A 17,744-nucleotide genomic window follows, 5' to 3' on the forward strand; every position below is an offset into this window, starting at 1 on the left:
GGGCCTTAAAAGAAGATTTTTAATGTCTGCATCTACCATCCTCAAGGAACACCTCTCATGAGAAAAATGCATTAATTGCTGGCCTGCTTATGAAAATTGTAGGTGCTCCAGGTCAGTTGAGCCATTGACCTGAAGAAATCTTTATAATTCTTTCCTGGCAAGTTTCCTTAATATTAAAACATTTCCTAGAATGAAGGCTGTCGTTGTTCACCCCCTAGTTGTCTATTTGTTATGCTGATCCTCTGGATCCATTTACCTAAATGCAGGTCCAGAATGTCAATGCCGATGCATTTAAATCGGTCACCTACTTTACTGTCACTGCCCCACTTGCCTATGTCAGTACGCACAGTGAAGGACCATCAGCCAACAGTGGTCTGCATTGTACATGGTGACGTAGGAGTGTCTACCCACATTCTAGCATGGTAGAAAAAGGGCCATAGAATTGGCTGCTGTGAGACTGTAGGGTAAGCTACAGTAAGCTTACCCTGTTAGATCACCACCTTGACAAAATGAGCATTGAATCCTTCATCAGATAGGGGATGAGAGCACAATGTTTATGATTTAACAACTGCCAAAAGTTCCACTTTAAGAGGATAACCTAATTCAGAAAAAGAAAAAAAAACTACCGGTAAATATAGTCCCTGTAAGCCTAATAATGGCTACCCACATAGTATATCTCAGTACACTGACTGTTAGTTGGGTAACATTATTAGTTTGTAATAACATGATGGAAAAGATCCTTGGTGAGGGCTGGAATTTGTATTTAAGACTGAGTATAAGAGATGGATAATTGTGCTGTCTCCATCTATTGGGAGTGCAATGTGGATTTCTAGCAGGTTTCAGTCCTGAAAACAATGGAATTGCTGTTCTCTGCATGATATGTTTGGTATTTTTCTCCCTGTTTTTAGATTGAAACGTATAGTGAGTCTGTGAAAGGTCACAGATCCGTGGCCTCTGTCTAAATCTCCAATCTGGTGTTCTACCTTTGTATTAAGGCATAACAGGCAATTTTTCTATTTCTTAATCCGCAGGTCATGTTGAGACAAGAAGGTCACAGCAACAGCCAAGTCATCCAAACACAGACAACATCGGCAGTGGTTCTGCTGCCTGACTCCGGCTTTTATATCATAGAGGTACGAGCCGTCAGCGAAGGCGGAGATGGGACGGCCAGCTCTCAAATTAGAGTGCCATCTTATTCAGGTAAGCTCAGAGTCAGCATTCTCTGTGCTGTAGATTTGTACTTATTTACTGAAACGTAAGGTGAGCTTCCAAATCAGATTCCTCCAGAGATTTCTTCTGTATGAGATGGGAATGTCAGGCAAATTCCACTCCCCTTCTGTGTACTGTAACACTAAGGGCTTATACAAAAAGGCATTTTATAGTTTGTTTTATTCATCTTTTGAAGGCCATGTCCCACCAAACTGATATTTTAATTTCACATCTTTGCTGGCAATCTAAATGACATGTTGACTTTTTGTCTCCTGGGGACCCTTGGCAAGATCTCCACCACAACGAATATGCCCAACTTATGTGGCCTTTACAAAGCAGCCAATACAAATCCAAATTATAGTGTTATGTGTTCTTCATTATGTAAAATAAATAACTATGCAGTCTGTATTGAACTATGTTGTAATTGTACTGTCCCCGTTTATATTGTAAAGCGCTGTGCAAACAGTTGGCGCTCTATAAATCCTGTATAATAATAATATGAAGTCCAGGTGCAAGATGCCATTGTGAAAGCCCATTTTTTCTATGTATACATGCTTACCTTTTTCAACATCTTCTAGCGGGTCATGTATATGTATGTGTATATACTGTACAGTGTATATATATTTTTTTTGTAATACAAATATATTTTGATAAGTCGTCAACTATGAGAATGCCACATCACATATTAGAATAATTTGAACACAGGGACCAAATAGAATCTGAAAACAGTGAAGCACACCTCTAAATGAAATAAAGTTCATTCATCTGGTTTTAAACGTGCCCCATTACACAGGATTCCATTTACAAAGCTGCTCCATTATTGTGACTTGATGGATCAAATGAGACATTACCTATTACATGCCTATTCCAGAGCACTGTAAAAGTGCGTGAGGAATACACAATGAGCCATGAATGTCCTGTAATGAGTATAGAGGTGTTGGCTTTGAATTCAACATTATGTTTGATCAGAAATTGCTCAGTAAACATGGCAAAGTGCTCTAATAGATCATTTTGTTCTACACATGTACATGAGTCTTTGTTTCTTGTATCATTTAGTCCAGCTGATGAATGAAGCCTTAAGATGGTGTTTAATAGTCCTGATCAGAATAATATCCACCTGACAGCACTATACTCGGACCAGAGCTCTGTGCATCATGGTCTTGAGCTCCATTGCTCCTGGTACTTTTTCCACTGTTGGAACCTCGTTTACAGCTTCCAAATACGTGTTTAAATATACATATACCAGCCATCATTTTATGACCATAACATGACCACAACCTAATATTGAGCAGGTCCCCCTCTTGCTGCCAAAACAGTCCTGACCTGTTGAGGAATGGACTCCATTAGACCTCTGAAGGTATGCTGTGGTATCTGGCACTAAGCCATCAGCAGCAGATCAAATGGATGGAGACTCCAGAACAGAGTAAAATTATTAAATTATAAAAATAATATATATATCTCATATAAATTAATAAATACACAGATGACATACATACAAGAGAGCTGTTTTAGGATTCATACTTATGTCCATCCAGTCTTAAGAATTACCCAACTCTGGCACACAGCACAGTTCTGTTTTTCACAGGGCAGGGAACCTGATTTTTCTCTGCTGATGCTAACATCTTGTTACAGCTCTTTTCTCTTCCAGTCTATCACTGGAAAGTGAAAGGAAGCAGCAGATTGCTGAGCTATGAATATGATCTGGTTAGCACATGAGTACTGCAGCAGAACAGTTTTTTTTTTACATAAGTATTTGGGTGTTTAACTATAAGGAGTATTTAATTTACTATTTCTTGTATATCCTTATGTATTTTTGTCTTTTTTATATCTGCCTAGTGTTTAGGTTTATAGAGAGGGATTTACTTTTCTCTTGCATAATGCTTTTGGATTTTTATTTCTATTTGTTGACTATACATACCAATGCTTTTTTTTTTCTTTTTTTTTCAGGTATAACGAATGCACAGTCTACGCTACACAATATTTCAGCCTCTTCATCTTCTTTAACTTTGCTATTGGTACTGGTTGTTCCAACAACATCATGGTGAAGACAGATTCTTTTTTATTGGTTTTGTATTGATGACATGATCATAGTTACCAGCTCTGTGAAAACTTTGGAAGCCTGGACCTAACTTAAACACCCAAAGACTACATGAAAAACAAAAAACAGCAACAAAAAAAAGAACTGGAGATATATCGCAAATTTTTTTTTCTTTTTTTATAAAAAAATTATATATATATGTATAAATAGACTTTGCAAATAGCCTTTATGAGCTTCTGTAAAGAAAATGGTACAGTAACTATAGTCAAATGCTCTGGGTTATTTTTTTTTTTTTGTTCTTTGTTTTTTTTGTTTTTTATAATTTCTTAGCAAGTTACCGGAGCATATACCTTGACATTGTTGAAGCAGTGGTGTGAAATGCATATGTGGAATTGAATGATATGCTATGATTTACAGGTATAGATCTGGTGTTATGTACACTCTTGTTTTGTTCTGATAAAATACAGATGTAAACGGCAACAATAATTACAGCTAATGTATGATATATTAATTATCAGCTGCATTCATGAAGCTAGTTTCAATGTAACTTGTTGGTTTTAAACCTGTTTTAGGAGATGTGTTCTCTTGATTAAAGCACTTAGAAGGTTTGGTTTTCAAAATAAAAATAAATGATTTTTTTTTTTTGAAGAACATGATTTGTAAACAAGACTAAGCTGAATCAGCCTTAATAGCGTCATTTATTGATAATAGTCAAAAGACGATTATTGTCCGATCTGGCTAACAGTAGTTGTATGGGGAAATGTTTGTCTATTAGTTGTCGCTGACCCGTGCAGGCACACCAAACCAGCAAATCACAGGGAAGCAAACGGCCATCCAGGATGAATTTTCCTTACCAGTCGCTATTGTTCCATGCAGTTAAGGACAATGATAGAAGCATCTGTTCATGGAGTAAACAGACACATTTTCCCGGTGTGACTATGCATGTTTGTGCTACAGTGTTCCTATATAAGAACTGTGTGGCGGTCATGTCCTCTTTTGTTATTTTTATATTTATGGGTTTCTTTACTTTACATGCCTCATATTTTTATACATGTTAAGAATTCCTGTATGTTAATGAAAATTAATTTCTAAATTCTAGACATACTGTACGTAGAAATATCTTATCTATAATTTAAGATGAACCCTACTCCAGTAAATACGTGGAAAAGCTTGTGGACCTTCTGGTACAGCAGAAAGGATTAGGAGGTCTACCTTTTTGGATGTAGGTACAAAAGTACTGGGGGCAACAGTTGTAAACCTGTAAACGTGTTTAAACAATCCTTTTATCAATTCACAAAATTGTTAACAATTTCCTGAACATATTAAATACTCCTTGTTCCCCTTTGATGTGCCCTTAGAGGTTTAAGTACCACCCATTGAGAATCACAGGTGTATGATACCAACCTAAAGTGTATGCCAAGCCAAAACTTGATTTTTAGTTTTCAATTCAGTGAGAAACAAATAGAAAACTTTTCATGCTTTTATGTAGAGTAGGAGAAGTCCAAAGCCCTCCTCTGTCAGGTTTCTGAGGTGGTGAGCCCTTGTAGAAAACCAGCCAACCCAGGGCGTGGAGTCTAATTCCCAGCCTGCTTCTTCACCAGAGACTCGGATGGTGGGGATGAACTTGCAGCAAGCTGGAACCAAGTTGTGGTCCCCAAGTATGCCCAGCTAATGATGAGGCGACCACTCACGTATGCAGAGTACAGATGGCAGGAGGATGCAGGCAAAGAGCCGAGATCTTTGTAGGCGACAGGCAAGCAAAAATGATAGATGAAGCTGAGGTCAGTACATGGGAAGTCAGACACAGAATACATGCAATGCAAGGCAAACCAAGAGTTCAGGAAAACTGGGAAGTTGCTCAGGTAACTGAGCATGTCATTTATAGGGAAGCAGACTGGAAGGCGGGCCAGGAAGTGATAGACAAGAAAGGAACATAAATTCACATTAGAGCAGGTGACACCCATAGGTGAACACAGAAGCCAACAACAGAGGTGAATTGAATCACAGGTCTACCACCACTACTGAGGCAAGAATGTAAGAATTTCACAGACAGTAAACTGCAGGCTAAAATGTGACTCTGTCAGTTTTTTTCCTATCCATACTAACAGAAAAAAAGTTTTGGCTGGATTTTTACTTTAAAGAAAATGAACATATAACAAAATCCCATTATATGTTGATAAAATCTAGAAGCTTTTTTATGGGGAGCATCATTTTATGGGGTCCTCGTGTCAGGTACATGTTCACGTATTTGAATTATTTTTCCTTTGCGTGGTCATCCCATCTATTTCAAATTTCATAGCTGAGCAGGTTTTAGGTTAGATATAAAGTTTCTAACAATGAACTTTGAGATTTCCTTGCTTTGCCTAAGCATGCGATGTAGTAATGCAATTGAGAGAGTGTAGGAGCAGGCACATAGCTCTTTGTTTGAACAAAATCCAGGTATCTGGTTAGTTTTTTCTTTTTCAAAAAAAGGTGACTACATGTTTATGCCCCTAGTCCAATTTCTTAGGTATAATGAAAAAAGTACAATAAATGATATGTTAAATCTTCAAATAAAAAGAAAAATAGTCTAATTTTGCAAAATGTTATTAGTTAGAACACAAATTATAAATGTATAGATTATAAATTAATTTTATTTTAAGATCAAAAAGTATGTAATATTTGCTTAAATAATTTAATGTAATTTAGTTTATATTGTATTTATATTATATTGTATGTGAAAAAAACTCCTTGCACACAATTATTGATGTGGTTCACTATAAAGTATATGTTTAGCCACAAGTAGCCCTATAATAGCAAATGAAGCAGCTGATTTCCAGGATAGTTATGCTGTTTTTGACATTCTATGGGGCAATAATGTAAAAGCAGTAAAAACAAATAGTATTATGAGAAGATATGAACTGTGGAAGCAAAAAAGGAAGCAGAGAGGTTAAATTCTCATTTTTGTATAGGGTTTACTTACCTTATCCTTCACTCCCTGCATCTTTCTGCTCTCTTTATTTCTGGTTAGGGGTAAGTCCTCGGTGACCTCATTTACAATGCAGGACTGCTAGTCCTGCATTGTACGTAAATGACACCAGTTCCTGCGATAATAAGAGCCCTAAAAGAATTTGCTTCAGGGGATCTGTCAAATGTAAAAAGTCTGCAGGAGCGCAGGATAAGGTAAGAAAAGCAGCTTTTAAATGGCACCCTTGACAAAAGGGTAACATTTGATATGTATCAAGGTTTAGCCTTAAACAAATGTAGTGAGTAAAATAAAAATTAATAAATGAATCAACTCGTTGACCATTTATGGTTGCAATGTGGAATGATCTGATTGTAAGCAATTGCCAACTTTAGCAGACAATTCTTGTCTAAACCTTAGCAGAGAATTCTTGTCCCAACCTTGGGTAGGATTTACCTAACTGATTTCTATTGTCTTCTCCTGAGGCCAACTCTTCTAGGTCTACAAAGTGCTCCTCTTCCTTCCTACATAAGCACAATCATACACCTTCATCCAATGCATGCATGTCCAAGAAGTCTATAGGCAGTTTAAAAGAAAGCTGCACAGAATAACTATTTAGAGGCTGCTGCCATTGTAGGATAAAGGGAACATAAATTTAAAGGCAAAGAAAAAAAACTGATTGTCTTATAATTTTCATTAGTAGTTCACTGGGTGATTATATGGTGCCTGTATTTACCTGCCATAAGTGTAAAACGTTTGATATTTATAGCCCAGTCATCTGACAAGTAAATTACTCCCTGTGTTAAATTACCCTGTAATATTATTTCTCAGTCTGATACTATTTAGAAAGTCATTTTGCACCAGAAGGACATCATGAAATGTGAACAAGGGGAGCGGCTAAAAGGCTGACCATGGCTAATTCCAGCTGTTGCGTATAGTGTTACACCTTGCACAACTTACACCACAATTAGTTTGGAAAAATAAATCTTTTATATGTTTTAACTAATATAAAAAGGGGGCATGGAGGCAGGGGTGCTGGGGGAGCAATGGCAAGGTGAGTGCTGGCCCTGCTTGACAGTATCTCTTTAAATCGTATGGCTGGCCTCCCTGACCAATAAGGAACCACAGAAAATGGGATAGAGAGGGACCATACTCAATAAAAAGTCTAGATTTGCATACCATTTTAGCTCTTTATATATTTGGATCTACTGTTTGATCTACAGCTTTCAATGAATATAACTCTTACTTACCAATTTACTCATTGTCTGCTCAATTTGAATTATTCAAGTGTTTCATTTTAATTGACCCCTTTAAAAATGAAGTGCAGCAAAAATAAAACATAACCTGGTACACAGAGCACTTATTTAAATAGCAAAAATGTCAAAACTATAATTTGCCCATAAAAAGAAGAATGGAATACATTAATACAAGCTAGAGACCAACAATTTAACACAACCCTATCTATCATCTTAAGCAGATTGGTTCTTGAACCACAAGTAGAATCACACATCAGATAGTTCAGGTTCCATTTTGAACATTCTGTATTTCTGTAGTAATACTATATATATGACTAACTAAAATATGAAAACATGTACAGTGACTGTAAGATCAGTTGACTGATGCAGATGTAATAACTCAAGCATTGTATCAGCAATCACATAAACTATAGGCCCTTACACACAGATGTATTTCATGCTTATACATCATCCTGGATAACACAGTGCTGTGAAGTACATACCCTAGTAGACTTGAATGGAAAGCAGGGCAGACACGGGATGCAGCGCTCAGCAAAACTAATTTGATTACTAGCCTGTTTGTTGCACGATCAGATGTGCTATACAAGGAAATGCATGGATATATTTGTACTACACTACACAAGAAGGGGGACGATTCTTCTTCAAGGACTCAAATATGGTTATGCACAAGACCCTTTACAGCTAGAGCTAAATTCTCTAGCATGTTTCTTCTCATTAAGTATTCTCATGTATCATCACTGCTATTTAGCATTCAACCTTCCAGTCAGGGCATTTTAGCCTTCTGCATAACAATATTATGCATAAGCCGCATAACCCCAGTATTGTAGTAGGATAAAGACAACCTGATACAGAGTAATGAAAAGCCTAAGATGAAATGCCTATGTCTGTAAATACCATGCACACATGCAGGAGTTTGAATATTAGCTTGCCCTAGGGGGATGTGACGGCAGTATACAATGAGCTCAGCTTACTATAACTGATCCTTTAGCCATTGCATTTGGGACCTGCATCCTGTGTTTGTATTTGCCCAGATCACCAACAGATTTCCTTACAAACCTCTATAGGGCTAACAATTAGTAATGGGGGGGAATCTCACTCTTGATGCACTAAGCCTCTGTTTTGAAAGGGAAGTAGAGTGTCCTTTAAGAGCAAATGAAGTGTTTCTGTTTAAAAGAGCTCCTCCTTCAATCCATAGACTGTTAAAATCCCAGTGATTGTCCACTTTAGAATAATTTAATTACTAAACTTTTTCTGTCTTGTCTATCCTACAAGCCACTGTACAAAGAAAATGGAAACTCCCTTAAAATCTGGTCTTGCCGTCTGTTATGTTGTGCCTGTTGTGTTCTATGATTTCCCGCATTGTGAAGTAGCTTCAGGTTTTCCAACAAAGGCTTTTTGACTAAATGGAAATGTATTCCAGCTCTTTCCAGACCTACCAAGCTCATTTGCCAAATGATAACATTTACAGTACATACTTTGTATAACTATTCAACTACCTTGCATGTCCCCAAATTCTGTAATGTTTCACGCTAGAAAAAAATGGATTTAATTAGGTTTTTGCAATTTCACTTACATTAACTAATCATCAGATTTTTTTTTTAATTGTGACACAAAAGTAAAAAAAAACAAAATGGCAAATGTATTTGGTTATAACCCCCAAGTCAATACTTAATAGAACCAACTCTGTGTTTGCCAAAAGACCTTAACACTACCTTTCGGGTCTCATGAGACTCACTTGTGTGCACTGTCTCCCAGGCACATTTGGCAAACTCCAAACAAAATTTGATTTGGATTTTTTCAGCAATGGCTTTTTTCTCTCACTTCATAAAGCCCAAAGTTGTGCAGCCTCTGGGTTATGGCTCCTCCATGGACAATTTTGCCATCTAAGATCTTGGATCTCCACAGATACTCTAGAATTACATTTAGCTGCTTAGTTGAATACATGACTAATGTCCTATTTACCTGAAACTGAATTTGGTGGATCGCTTTCTTTAGGTCATAAACAGGCTGTGCCAAATTCTTTAAATTTCGTAATAATGGATTTAAAGCAAATATGTAATCCCAAAAACAAAAATGTAATACATTGTAGCTTACAAATTCTTAGATGCATTTGTTTTCTTTTTTATGTTTTTTTTAACTTTATTTTCACTTGGTAATTAAGCAAACTTCCTGTCCATGGGTGGTTATGCTCACTAACCCACTGTGTCTATGGAAGGAGTCATGGTTGTCACACAAGACATGGCTGCCTGTGCTCATCACCATTGCATGGTGAATGGATGGGATTAGTAATTTACGAAAAGAAGATAAAATTGTTTTTGAGATCTTTTCATATCCCTGGAAGAAAAAAGAATACTACATTTCTATTAACATCAATAGATATTTCCGTTCTGGCTGAAAGTGTTCTTAGCCTGAAAAATAAACTAATGCACCACTTAGTCTTTTTTTCTGTGGCTACTCTTCTATATAATGCAGCCACAACATCAAGTACTGATAAGCTGTAATATATTACATTTTTGTTTTTGAGTTTGGATACGCTTAAAGGTGCACTGAAATATGGGATTATGTATGGCATATAATGTGGGTTACCTATTTGATACCCAGTGCTAATTGGTGCTCCCAGCATTTTATCGGGGATTTGTTATGAAAGCTCTTTGGTCTTCATAATGCAGGTGCTATTAGTTCCCTAAAAAACTCTAAGGCCCTTTTATAGCAGGTGTATTAGTTTTATTATTTAACTGCACATGTGATTGGACTTCATTTAAAGTGGTTGTAAAGGCTCAATGTTTTTTTACCTTCATGCCCCCTCTCAATCCAGTGTTGTGCACTGGAGTCTCTGCTAACCTGGGACTCCCTCTCCTCATTGGCTGAAACAGAAGTGGAAGCCATTGGCACAACCAGTGATCCAATGAGAAGATAGAGGCGGCAGGGCTGAGCAGCTACTCCGTGTGTGAATGGACACATGCAGTAGTGGTTCCCCCCATAGCGAGCTGCTTTCTGTGGGGCACCTGACAAAAGGGATTAGGCCAGGAGCGCGGGCGGGGACCTGAGCAGAGGAGGATCCTGTGCAAAACCAGTGCAGAGAGCAGGTATAAACTTATTTGTTGTTGTTTTTTTTTTTTTTAAATAGGGCTTTTAGAATCACTTTAACCACTTATTTAATGTCTAAAGTTCATCGGGTTTCCCTCAAAATGAGTAAACGTTTACAAAATCATGTCATTTCATTTTTGTTGTTTGTAATTTTAAAAAAAAAAACTATTCTCTTATGAGGATCAAGACTCGAATGAAATGCATTTTAAATCATGTTTATAGCCTAAAAGGGTGGGAGGTGAAATACTTATACAAAGCTCTGTACATTTATGCAAGGAGAAATGTCTGTGCATGTCTCCCTATTTCTCATTATGGTTTGAATGCAATGAAGAGTTCTGCTAAAAACTGGAAAATCCATTTAAAGATAAATAAGTGCTTTATGGTTGTCTTTCTTTTACTGAAGTCATAGATATATTTTCATTTTGTGTGGTATAAATGGTCAATCCACCATGATATTATAGTTTGAAGGCCAAATGAACTATTTCTGATATTTCTGAGGAGCTCCAGCAAGTCCAGTCTTTTTGACCTGGGTTCTTTTGCCCTCCTCCTTAGCATGGCCATTACAAGGCAACCTATCTGTCCATTTAATGTGCATGACAATAAATATGGGAGAAGTTGGATGTTTTTATCCTAAAGGGTACATCATAGGAGGACAAGTCACTGCTGGGGTCCCTGATAAATATAAGGAGTCAGGAAGTAATTGATGCCATCTTAATCCATCCAAAGCTGAAACATTAATTCTCTGGTTTAGGCTTTAGGCCCCATGTACAGTGGGCTTTTAGTCCCGGTGCATGGGGTTTTGGCATTTAGCTGTAGGATGATTGCACAGGTACCCCATCATGCCTGGTGCCAATATTCACCTAGCAGTATGAACGTTTTGAGCAGTATGCCCATAATGCAAAAAGTCTGCACCTGCGCTCTTCCCGTGAAGCTAAATGCCAGACCCCATGCACAAGGGCTAAAAGCCCAGTATGCATGGAACCTTAAGGTGTATGTCAAGACACATTTTGTTTTTTTTATAGTTTTGGAAAGTGGGGAAGGATTAGAACTGCTCTGCGAAGCTTCATTAGAGAGATTTACCTGTGGATAACGATCACCATACAGGAAGTGAGGGAAAATCTGCAACTGAGATGGACAGAAATTAAAATTTAACAATGGTTTTAGACTTCCTCTACTCTACTGGAGAAAATCATTATTTTCTGCCTATGTTGCTTTTCCCTTCACTTCTTGTCTGGTAAACCATTTCCAGCAGAACAGGAAGTAAAAGGAAATCAGCCTAATGGAGGCCCAGACAGCTAAAAACAAAACAAAACAAAAACCTAACAGGGACTCCAACCCTTCCCCACTTCATCCAAAATAAAGAAAATAGTGGACTTTATAAATCACACCATTCCTATGTAGCATCCATGCCTCGGATTGAACAACATTTCAGACCATAAGCAGAGACATATAGTTCTTTTTAAACATACTTTTGCAAATGATGATTTGGTTGTAGCTTGGACGGTGGTTCTGTAACGATCAATGTGATATATTAGAATTCTTGTATACAAAGTGTATATAATATATATAATTGTATACTACGTGGAAGACACAGTCGATGACTAGTTCCTGTGTACTGTTCTTGTATCATTAGGTCTTTTTAATAAATAATTCTCTTTTTATTGACTTCTACTTGGTGTCTTGTCAAGTATTGGATGAAATCATTCATAATTCAGTGCAGATTTTGAGATGGGTTCAGTGACATTTCCCAGCAAGATTCCGGGGAGAAGATTGATTTAAAAATGTCAGCAACGAAGGAACTGGAGCCTCTTGGAACTTTACCCAGTATTAAGGCACTGTGTACACATTGCTATAGATGACACTATTCTTAAAGGGGTAGATAATCATTAAAAAAACAAGCTGGTTTATGAAAAAACACGAATGTACTTAGAGTGTAACTATACGCAAAATCAAACATATATATATACATAATACAGACTATTGCTAGCATTAAAACAGCAGTTTTGTACGTTCCTCTTAGATTTGCTATTTTTCCACTTTCTGAAATGAGGTGACTATACTGTTCATTCTGAAGTGAAATCGAATGGCAACCCCCAAGAACATGCATACTCCATGCAGATAGCGTCCTAACTAGGATTTGAACCAGGAAACACAGTACCGGAAGGCAGAAATGCTAACCACTAAGTAAATGCCAATGGTAAGTTTATACACCATTCAGTCATAACTATTTGCCTAGTATTGGGTGTTGAGTAGGTCCCCCTTTTGCAGTCACAACAGTTCTGACCCATTGAGTCATGAACACCACTAGACCTCTGAAGGTATGCTGTGTTATATGGCACTAAGTCGTTAGTAGAAGATCCTTAAAGATGTGAGGCAGGCCCTCCATGGATCAAACTTGTTTTTCCAGCAAATCCGACAGATGCTTGATTGGATAAAGACCTTGAGACTATGGGGGCCAAGTCATCCAAGTCATCTAAAGCGAGCAAAATCCTCTCTTGTATCAAAAGAGGCATAGACTCCAGAGCGAGAGATATCATATTACCCCTGTAAAAATCATTAGTAACACCTCATCTGGAATATGCAGTTCAGTTTTGGGCACCAATTCACAAAAAGAACATTGGGGAACTGGAGAAAGTACAGAGAAGGGCAACCAAACTGATACGAGGCATGGAGGAGATCAGCTATGAGGAAAGATTAGAGGAACTGAATTTATTCTCTCTTCAGAAGAGGAGATTAAGGGGGGATATGATCACCATGTATAAATACATCAGTGGTTCATATAGTGAACTCGGTGTAGAGTTATTCCCCTGAGGTCATCACAGAGGACAAGGGAGCACTCTTTACATCTGGAGGAAAAGAAATTTAATTTCCAAACACGGAAACGTTTCTTCACAGTGAGAGCTGTGAAAATGTGGAATAGATTCCCTCAAGAGTTGGTTCTGGCCAGCTCAGTGGATTGCTTTAAAAAAGTCCTGGATTCTTTCTTAGATACACAGAATATAACTGGATACTAACATTTATAGGTAAAGTTGATCCAGGGAATATCCGATTGCCTCTCGGGGATCAGGAAGGAATTTATTCCCCTGCAGGAGCAAATTGGATCATGCTGTGCTGGGTTTTTTTTTTCCTTCCTCTGGATCAACTGTGGGTGTAGGATTATAACTTTTTTTTTTTAATGGTTGAACTGGATGGACTTTTGTCTTTTTTTAGCCAAACTAACTATGTAACTATCACCTTGAACTCGTTGTTGTGTTCCTCAAATCATTCGTGAGCCATTGTTGCAGTGGGAGAGCGCATTATCCTGCTGAAAGAGGCCATTGCCATCAGGGAATACCGTTTCCATGAAGGAGTGTACTTGATTAGCAACAATGCTCATGTAGTTGCTACATGTCAAGTAATATCCACATGAACGGCAGGACCCAAGGTATTTCAGCAGATTAGACCAGGCCACCTTCTTCCATTCCTCTGTGGTTCAGTTCTAATACTCACCTGACCATTGTAGGTGCGTTTGGCTGTGGAAAAGGGTCTGCGGCTACGCAGCTTCATATACAATAAACTGCACTGCCCATTATTTCTGCTTTCAACACCCAACTTCAGGGACAACATGTTTACTTGCTGTCTAAGATATCCAATCTGACTTTCAGATGCCATTGTAATGAGATAATCATTGTTTTTTACTGAACTTATCAATGATCATAAAGTTATGGCTGATTGGTGTACACACTATATTCTAATAATATAGAAAAAAAATTAATTATAGGTTTGCAAATTTGCTAAAGTCCACAACATTGTTTTCTGAATGCAGGTAAGATATATTGTATTCCTAACCCCAGAAACCACTAAACAGCTCATCCACTCCCTCATCATATCACGACTCGACTACTGCAACTCCCTCCTCACTGGCCTGCCTCGCCGCTGGCTATCCCCGCTTCAGTCGATCCTGAATACGGCTGCCAGACTCATTCACCTTTCCAAACGCTCCGTTTCCGCCACCCCCCTCTGCCAATCCCTCCACTGGCTTCCGATTGCGCAACGGATCAAATTTAAAATCCTAACACTGACGTACAAAGCTGTCCACCATACTGCCCCGAACTACATCACTGACCTAATATCCAAGTACCACCCAGCACGCACACTCCGCTCCTCACAAGACCTCCTTCTATCTAGCTCCCTGGTCTCCTCCTCCCATGCCCGCCTCCAGGACTTCTCCAGGGTGTCACCCATCCTCTGGAACTCCCTGCCCCAACCCATCAGATTATCACCTACTCTCCTCTCCTTTAGGCGCACCCTGAAAACCCATCTCTTCAGGGAAGCCTACCTCACCCCCTGCTAACTTGCTGACCTCCTCCACTCTTCCTACCACTCCATCCCCCACAGCTATCTCCTCCTGTACCACTATCCCATCCCTTCTAGATTGTAAGCTCGAAAGAGCAGGGCCCTCGATCCCCTCATGTTTTGCATTGTATTGGTATTGTTCTGTCACATGTTCTGTCCCCCTTTGTAATGTACAGCGCTGAGTGAACTATTGGCGCTTTATAAATACTGTATAATAATAATAATAATAATATGTTGCACAATGCTTGCCCTAATGTATATGAACTCTCATCTTTTCAGTAACAGCACGCTAAAAAAATGTTAGCACACAAAAACAAAACAATTTTTAAATTTACCATTAAATTGTATCTAAAGTCAAGACTTGTTTTTAGCTTTGGAGGCATTTGTAAAGAAATAGAACCCCTGTCAGGTTTTTATGTCCCTGCTGGGGACATTCACTCCCCCTCTTTGTCCTGGTGACCATTGTTATCAGGACTGAAAGTGAGGAAAAATCCAAACATTTGACTGGTCACAAGAACAGGAATCCAGTTGAAATTGTAAGTGGGGACACCTGTTTTGATGACAACTGACTTTTAAATTGTTGTTAATTAATTCAATTTTTATTACATTTATGTACATTTTGTAAGATTTTTTTTTACTGTCACTGGAGATTAAACAGACGTTATAAAGGTAGAGAGAAAAAATCTGTAAAGATTGTGACTGTGGGATATATTTTCACATGAAGACAATATGTAAAAATAAATCTCACTATGAAGCCGACAGACCGATTGCAGTCTAAGAAAAGTCCCCTTTCTATGTTATGAATGGGGCAGCACAGTGTACAATATTTTATGCTGTGTAATTAATAGTACTCATTAAAAACCTATAAACACAGATTTATAAAATCAGAGGTCTAATTCTATAGGGGTTTGATACATATTACTAATAAAGTTAACATTTTATATAACAGTTACAGTGTGATATTTGGAATTGGGTTACAGCTTTTTCAAATAGCATCAAATATTGTAATGAAAACGAAAATGTAGTGCTAATTCATACCACTAATGCACAAAATATAATGACAAATTAATAAATTCAAGTCCTCAAAAAAGTCCAATAAATGTGACCATGTGTTAGATAAAAACCATATCTTCAAAAAGTGATGTGAATCCAACAGGAAAAAGGAAAGAATCCTCCACCATCACCATTCACAGCCTCTTACCAGAAAATATGATCACAGATCAAGCGGTCAAAAACTGCAAATATGGAATAACATTGGACATGTTGGATCTTTGATCTTCTCCAAAAAAGGCAGTTCCACTGCTAGTGACTCGATGATAAAGATCCAGTGTTACACCTCAAAGATAATAGGATGTATACAAAGAGAACAAAAGCTCCTCATAGTGTAATGTTTTAAAATAATCCAAAGTTTAATAAAAGTATTGCACTTACAGATAGAGATGAGCGAAGAAATGAAAAATTCGATTCGACTGATTCGGCGAATTCGTGGACAATATTCGATTCGAGTCGAATAAATTCGCTGTGAATTTAACTTAAAAAAGGGTGTTTCTAGGCTTCAGAGAGACTTAATATTAGTGCAGAACACTGTACCTTTAATTTAAATGCCCTTGGAGTCTGCTGGGGAAGAGAAATAATACTGTCTGTCAGTATGACATGCAGATGAGTGCCGTCGATCTTAGAATCACTGCACACTTCACTCCTTTGGCCAGTCACGGGGCCAAAACCAGTGTTTGGAGCCACAGTGTGGCGGTGGAGGCAGCAGCAATGGGAGGCCATACAGCAACCTATGACAAAATGGAAACCAGCAGGAGCGTGAGGAGACCTGAAAGTGGCACATGGCAGAGTGGGAGCAATGGGAGGCGGTACAGGGACCCAGGTCACACTGTGGGCCCAGCAGCAGCGTGACCAGGCGGTACGGGGGCCCATGGCCGATATGGGGCTTGGTGGCACCTATGGAAGGCCTGTAATCTGCCAGCAACCTATGACAAAATGGACAACCGCAGGAGTGTGAGGAGATTTCAAAGTGGCACATGGCAGAGTGGAAGCAATGGGAGGCCGTACAGGGACCCAGGTCACACTGTGGGACCAGCATCAGCGTGAACAGGCGGTACGGGGGCCCATGGCCGATTTGACCTCATTCATCCCATAGTCCTGCCGACTCACGAATAGCGTGGCCTCCTCAAAGGGCCTGAGCAAGCGCAGGTGTCACACATGAGCTGACAATGGCTGACATCTAAGTTACACAGGGAGTACCTTTATCCGCTTTTAACATCAGGAAATCTGTGATGGCCTTTAGCTGTTCGTAAAGGTGGTCTAACATATGTAGGGTTGAATTACACCTTGTTGCAACGTCACAGCATGAGGAGTCGGTACGGGGGCCCATGGCAGATTACATGTCTGGCAGCAGCAATGGGAGGCCCGTAATCTGCCAGCACCCTATGTCAAAAAATTTAACACACCAGCAGTGTGAAGAGACCTGAAAGTGGCACATGGCAGCAGAGTGTGGCGATGGAGACAGCAGCAATGGGAGGCCGTACAGGGACCCATGAGAGACTCTAGACTTGGCAGCAGCATGAGGAGGCGGTATATAGGGGCCCATGGCAGATTAGGGGCCTGGCAGCAGCTATGTGAGGCCCGTAATCTGCCTGCACCCTATGTCAAAAAATTTAACACACCAGCAGTGTGAAGAGACCTGAAAGTGGCACATGGCAGCAGAGTGTGGCGATGGAGACAGCAGCAATGGGAGGCCGTACAGGGACCCATGACAGACTCTAGACTTGGCAGCAGCATGAGGAGGCGGTATATAGGGGCCCATGGCAGATTAGGGGCCTGGCAGCAGCTATGTGAGGCCCGTAATCTGCCTGCACCCTATGTC

General features: G+C 39.0%; 1 protein-coding gene across 2 annotated transcripts in view; it reads left to right on the forward strand.

Annotated features, from left to right (window-relative positions):
• CNTN5 (contactin 5) overlaps positions 1–12,205 on the forward strand; it is a 607,120-nt gene extending 594,915 nt beyond the window's left edge. For both annotated transcript variants that reach the window (XM_089687252.1, XM_089687253.1), the window contains 2 exons: positions 1,032–1,200; positions 3,157–12,205. In XM_089687252.1, the coding sequence (XP_089543378.1) occupies positions 1,032–1,200; positions 3,157–3,254 (267 nt within the window). In that variant the 3' untranslated portion in view covers positions 3,255–12,205. The remainder of the gene's footprint in view (positions 1–1,031; positions 1,201–3,156) is intronic.
• The last annotated feature ends 5,539 nt before the right edge of the window (positions 12,206–17,744 follow it).

The sequence above is a fragment of the Staurois parvus genome, unplaced genomic scaffold, assembly GCF_062004578.1.
Source record: "Staurois parvus isolate SC_StPar_1 unplaced genomic scaffold, SC_StPar_1.0 ptg000422l, whole genome shotgun sequence".
Classification (NCBI taxonomy): Eukaryota; Metazoa; Chordata; class Amphibia; order Anura; family Ranidae; genus Staurois; species Staurois parvus.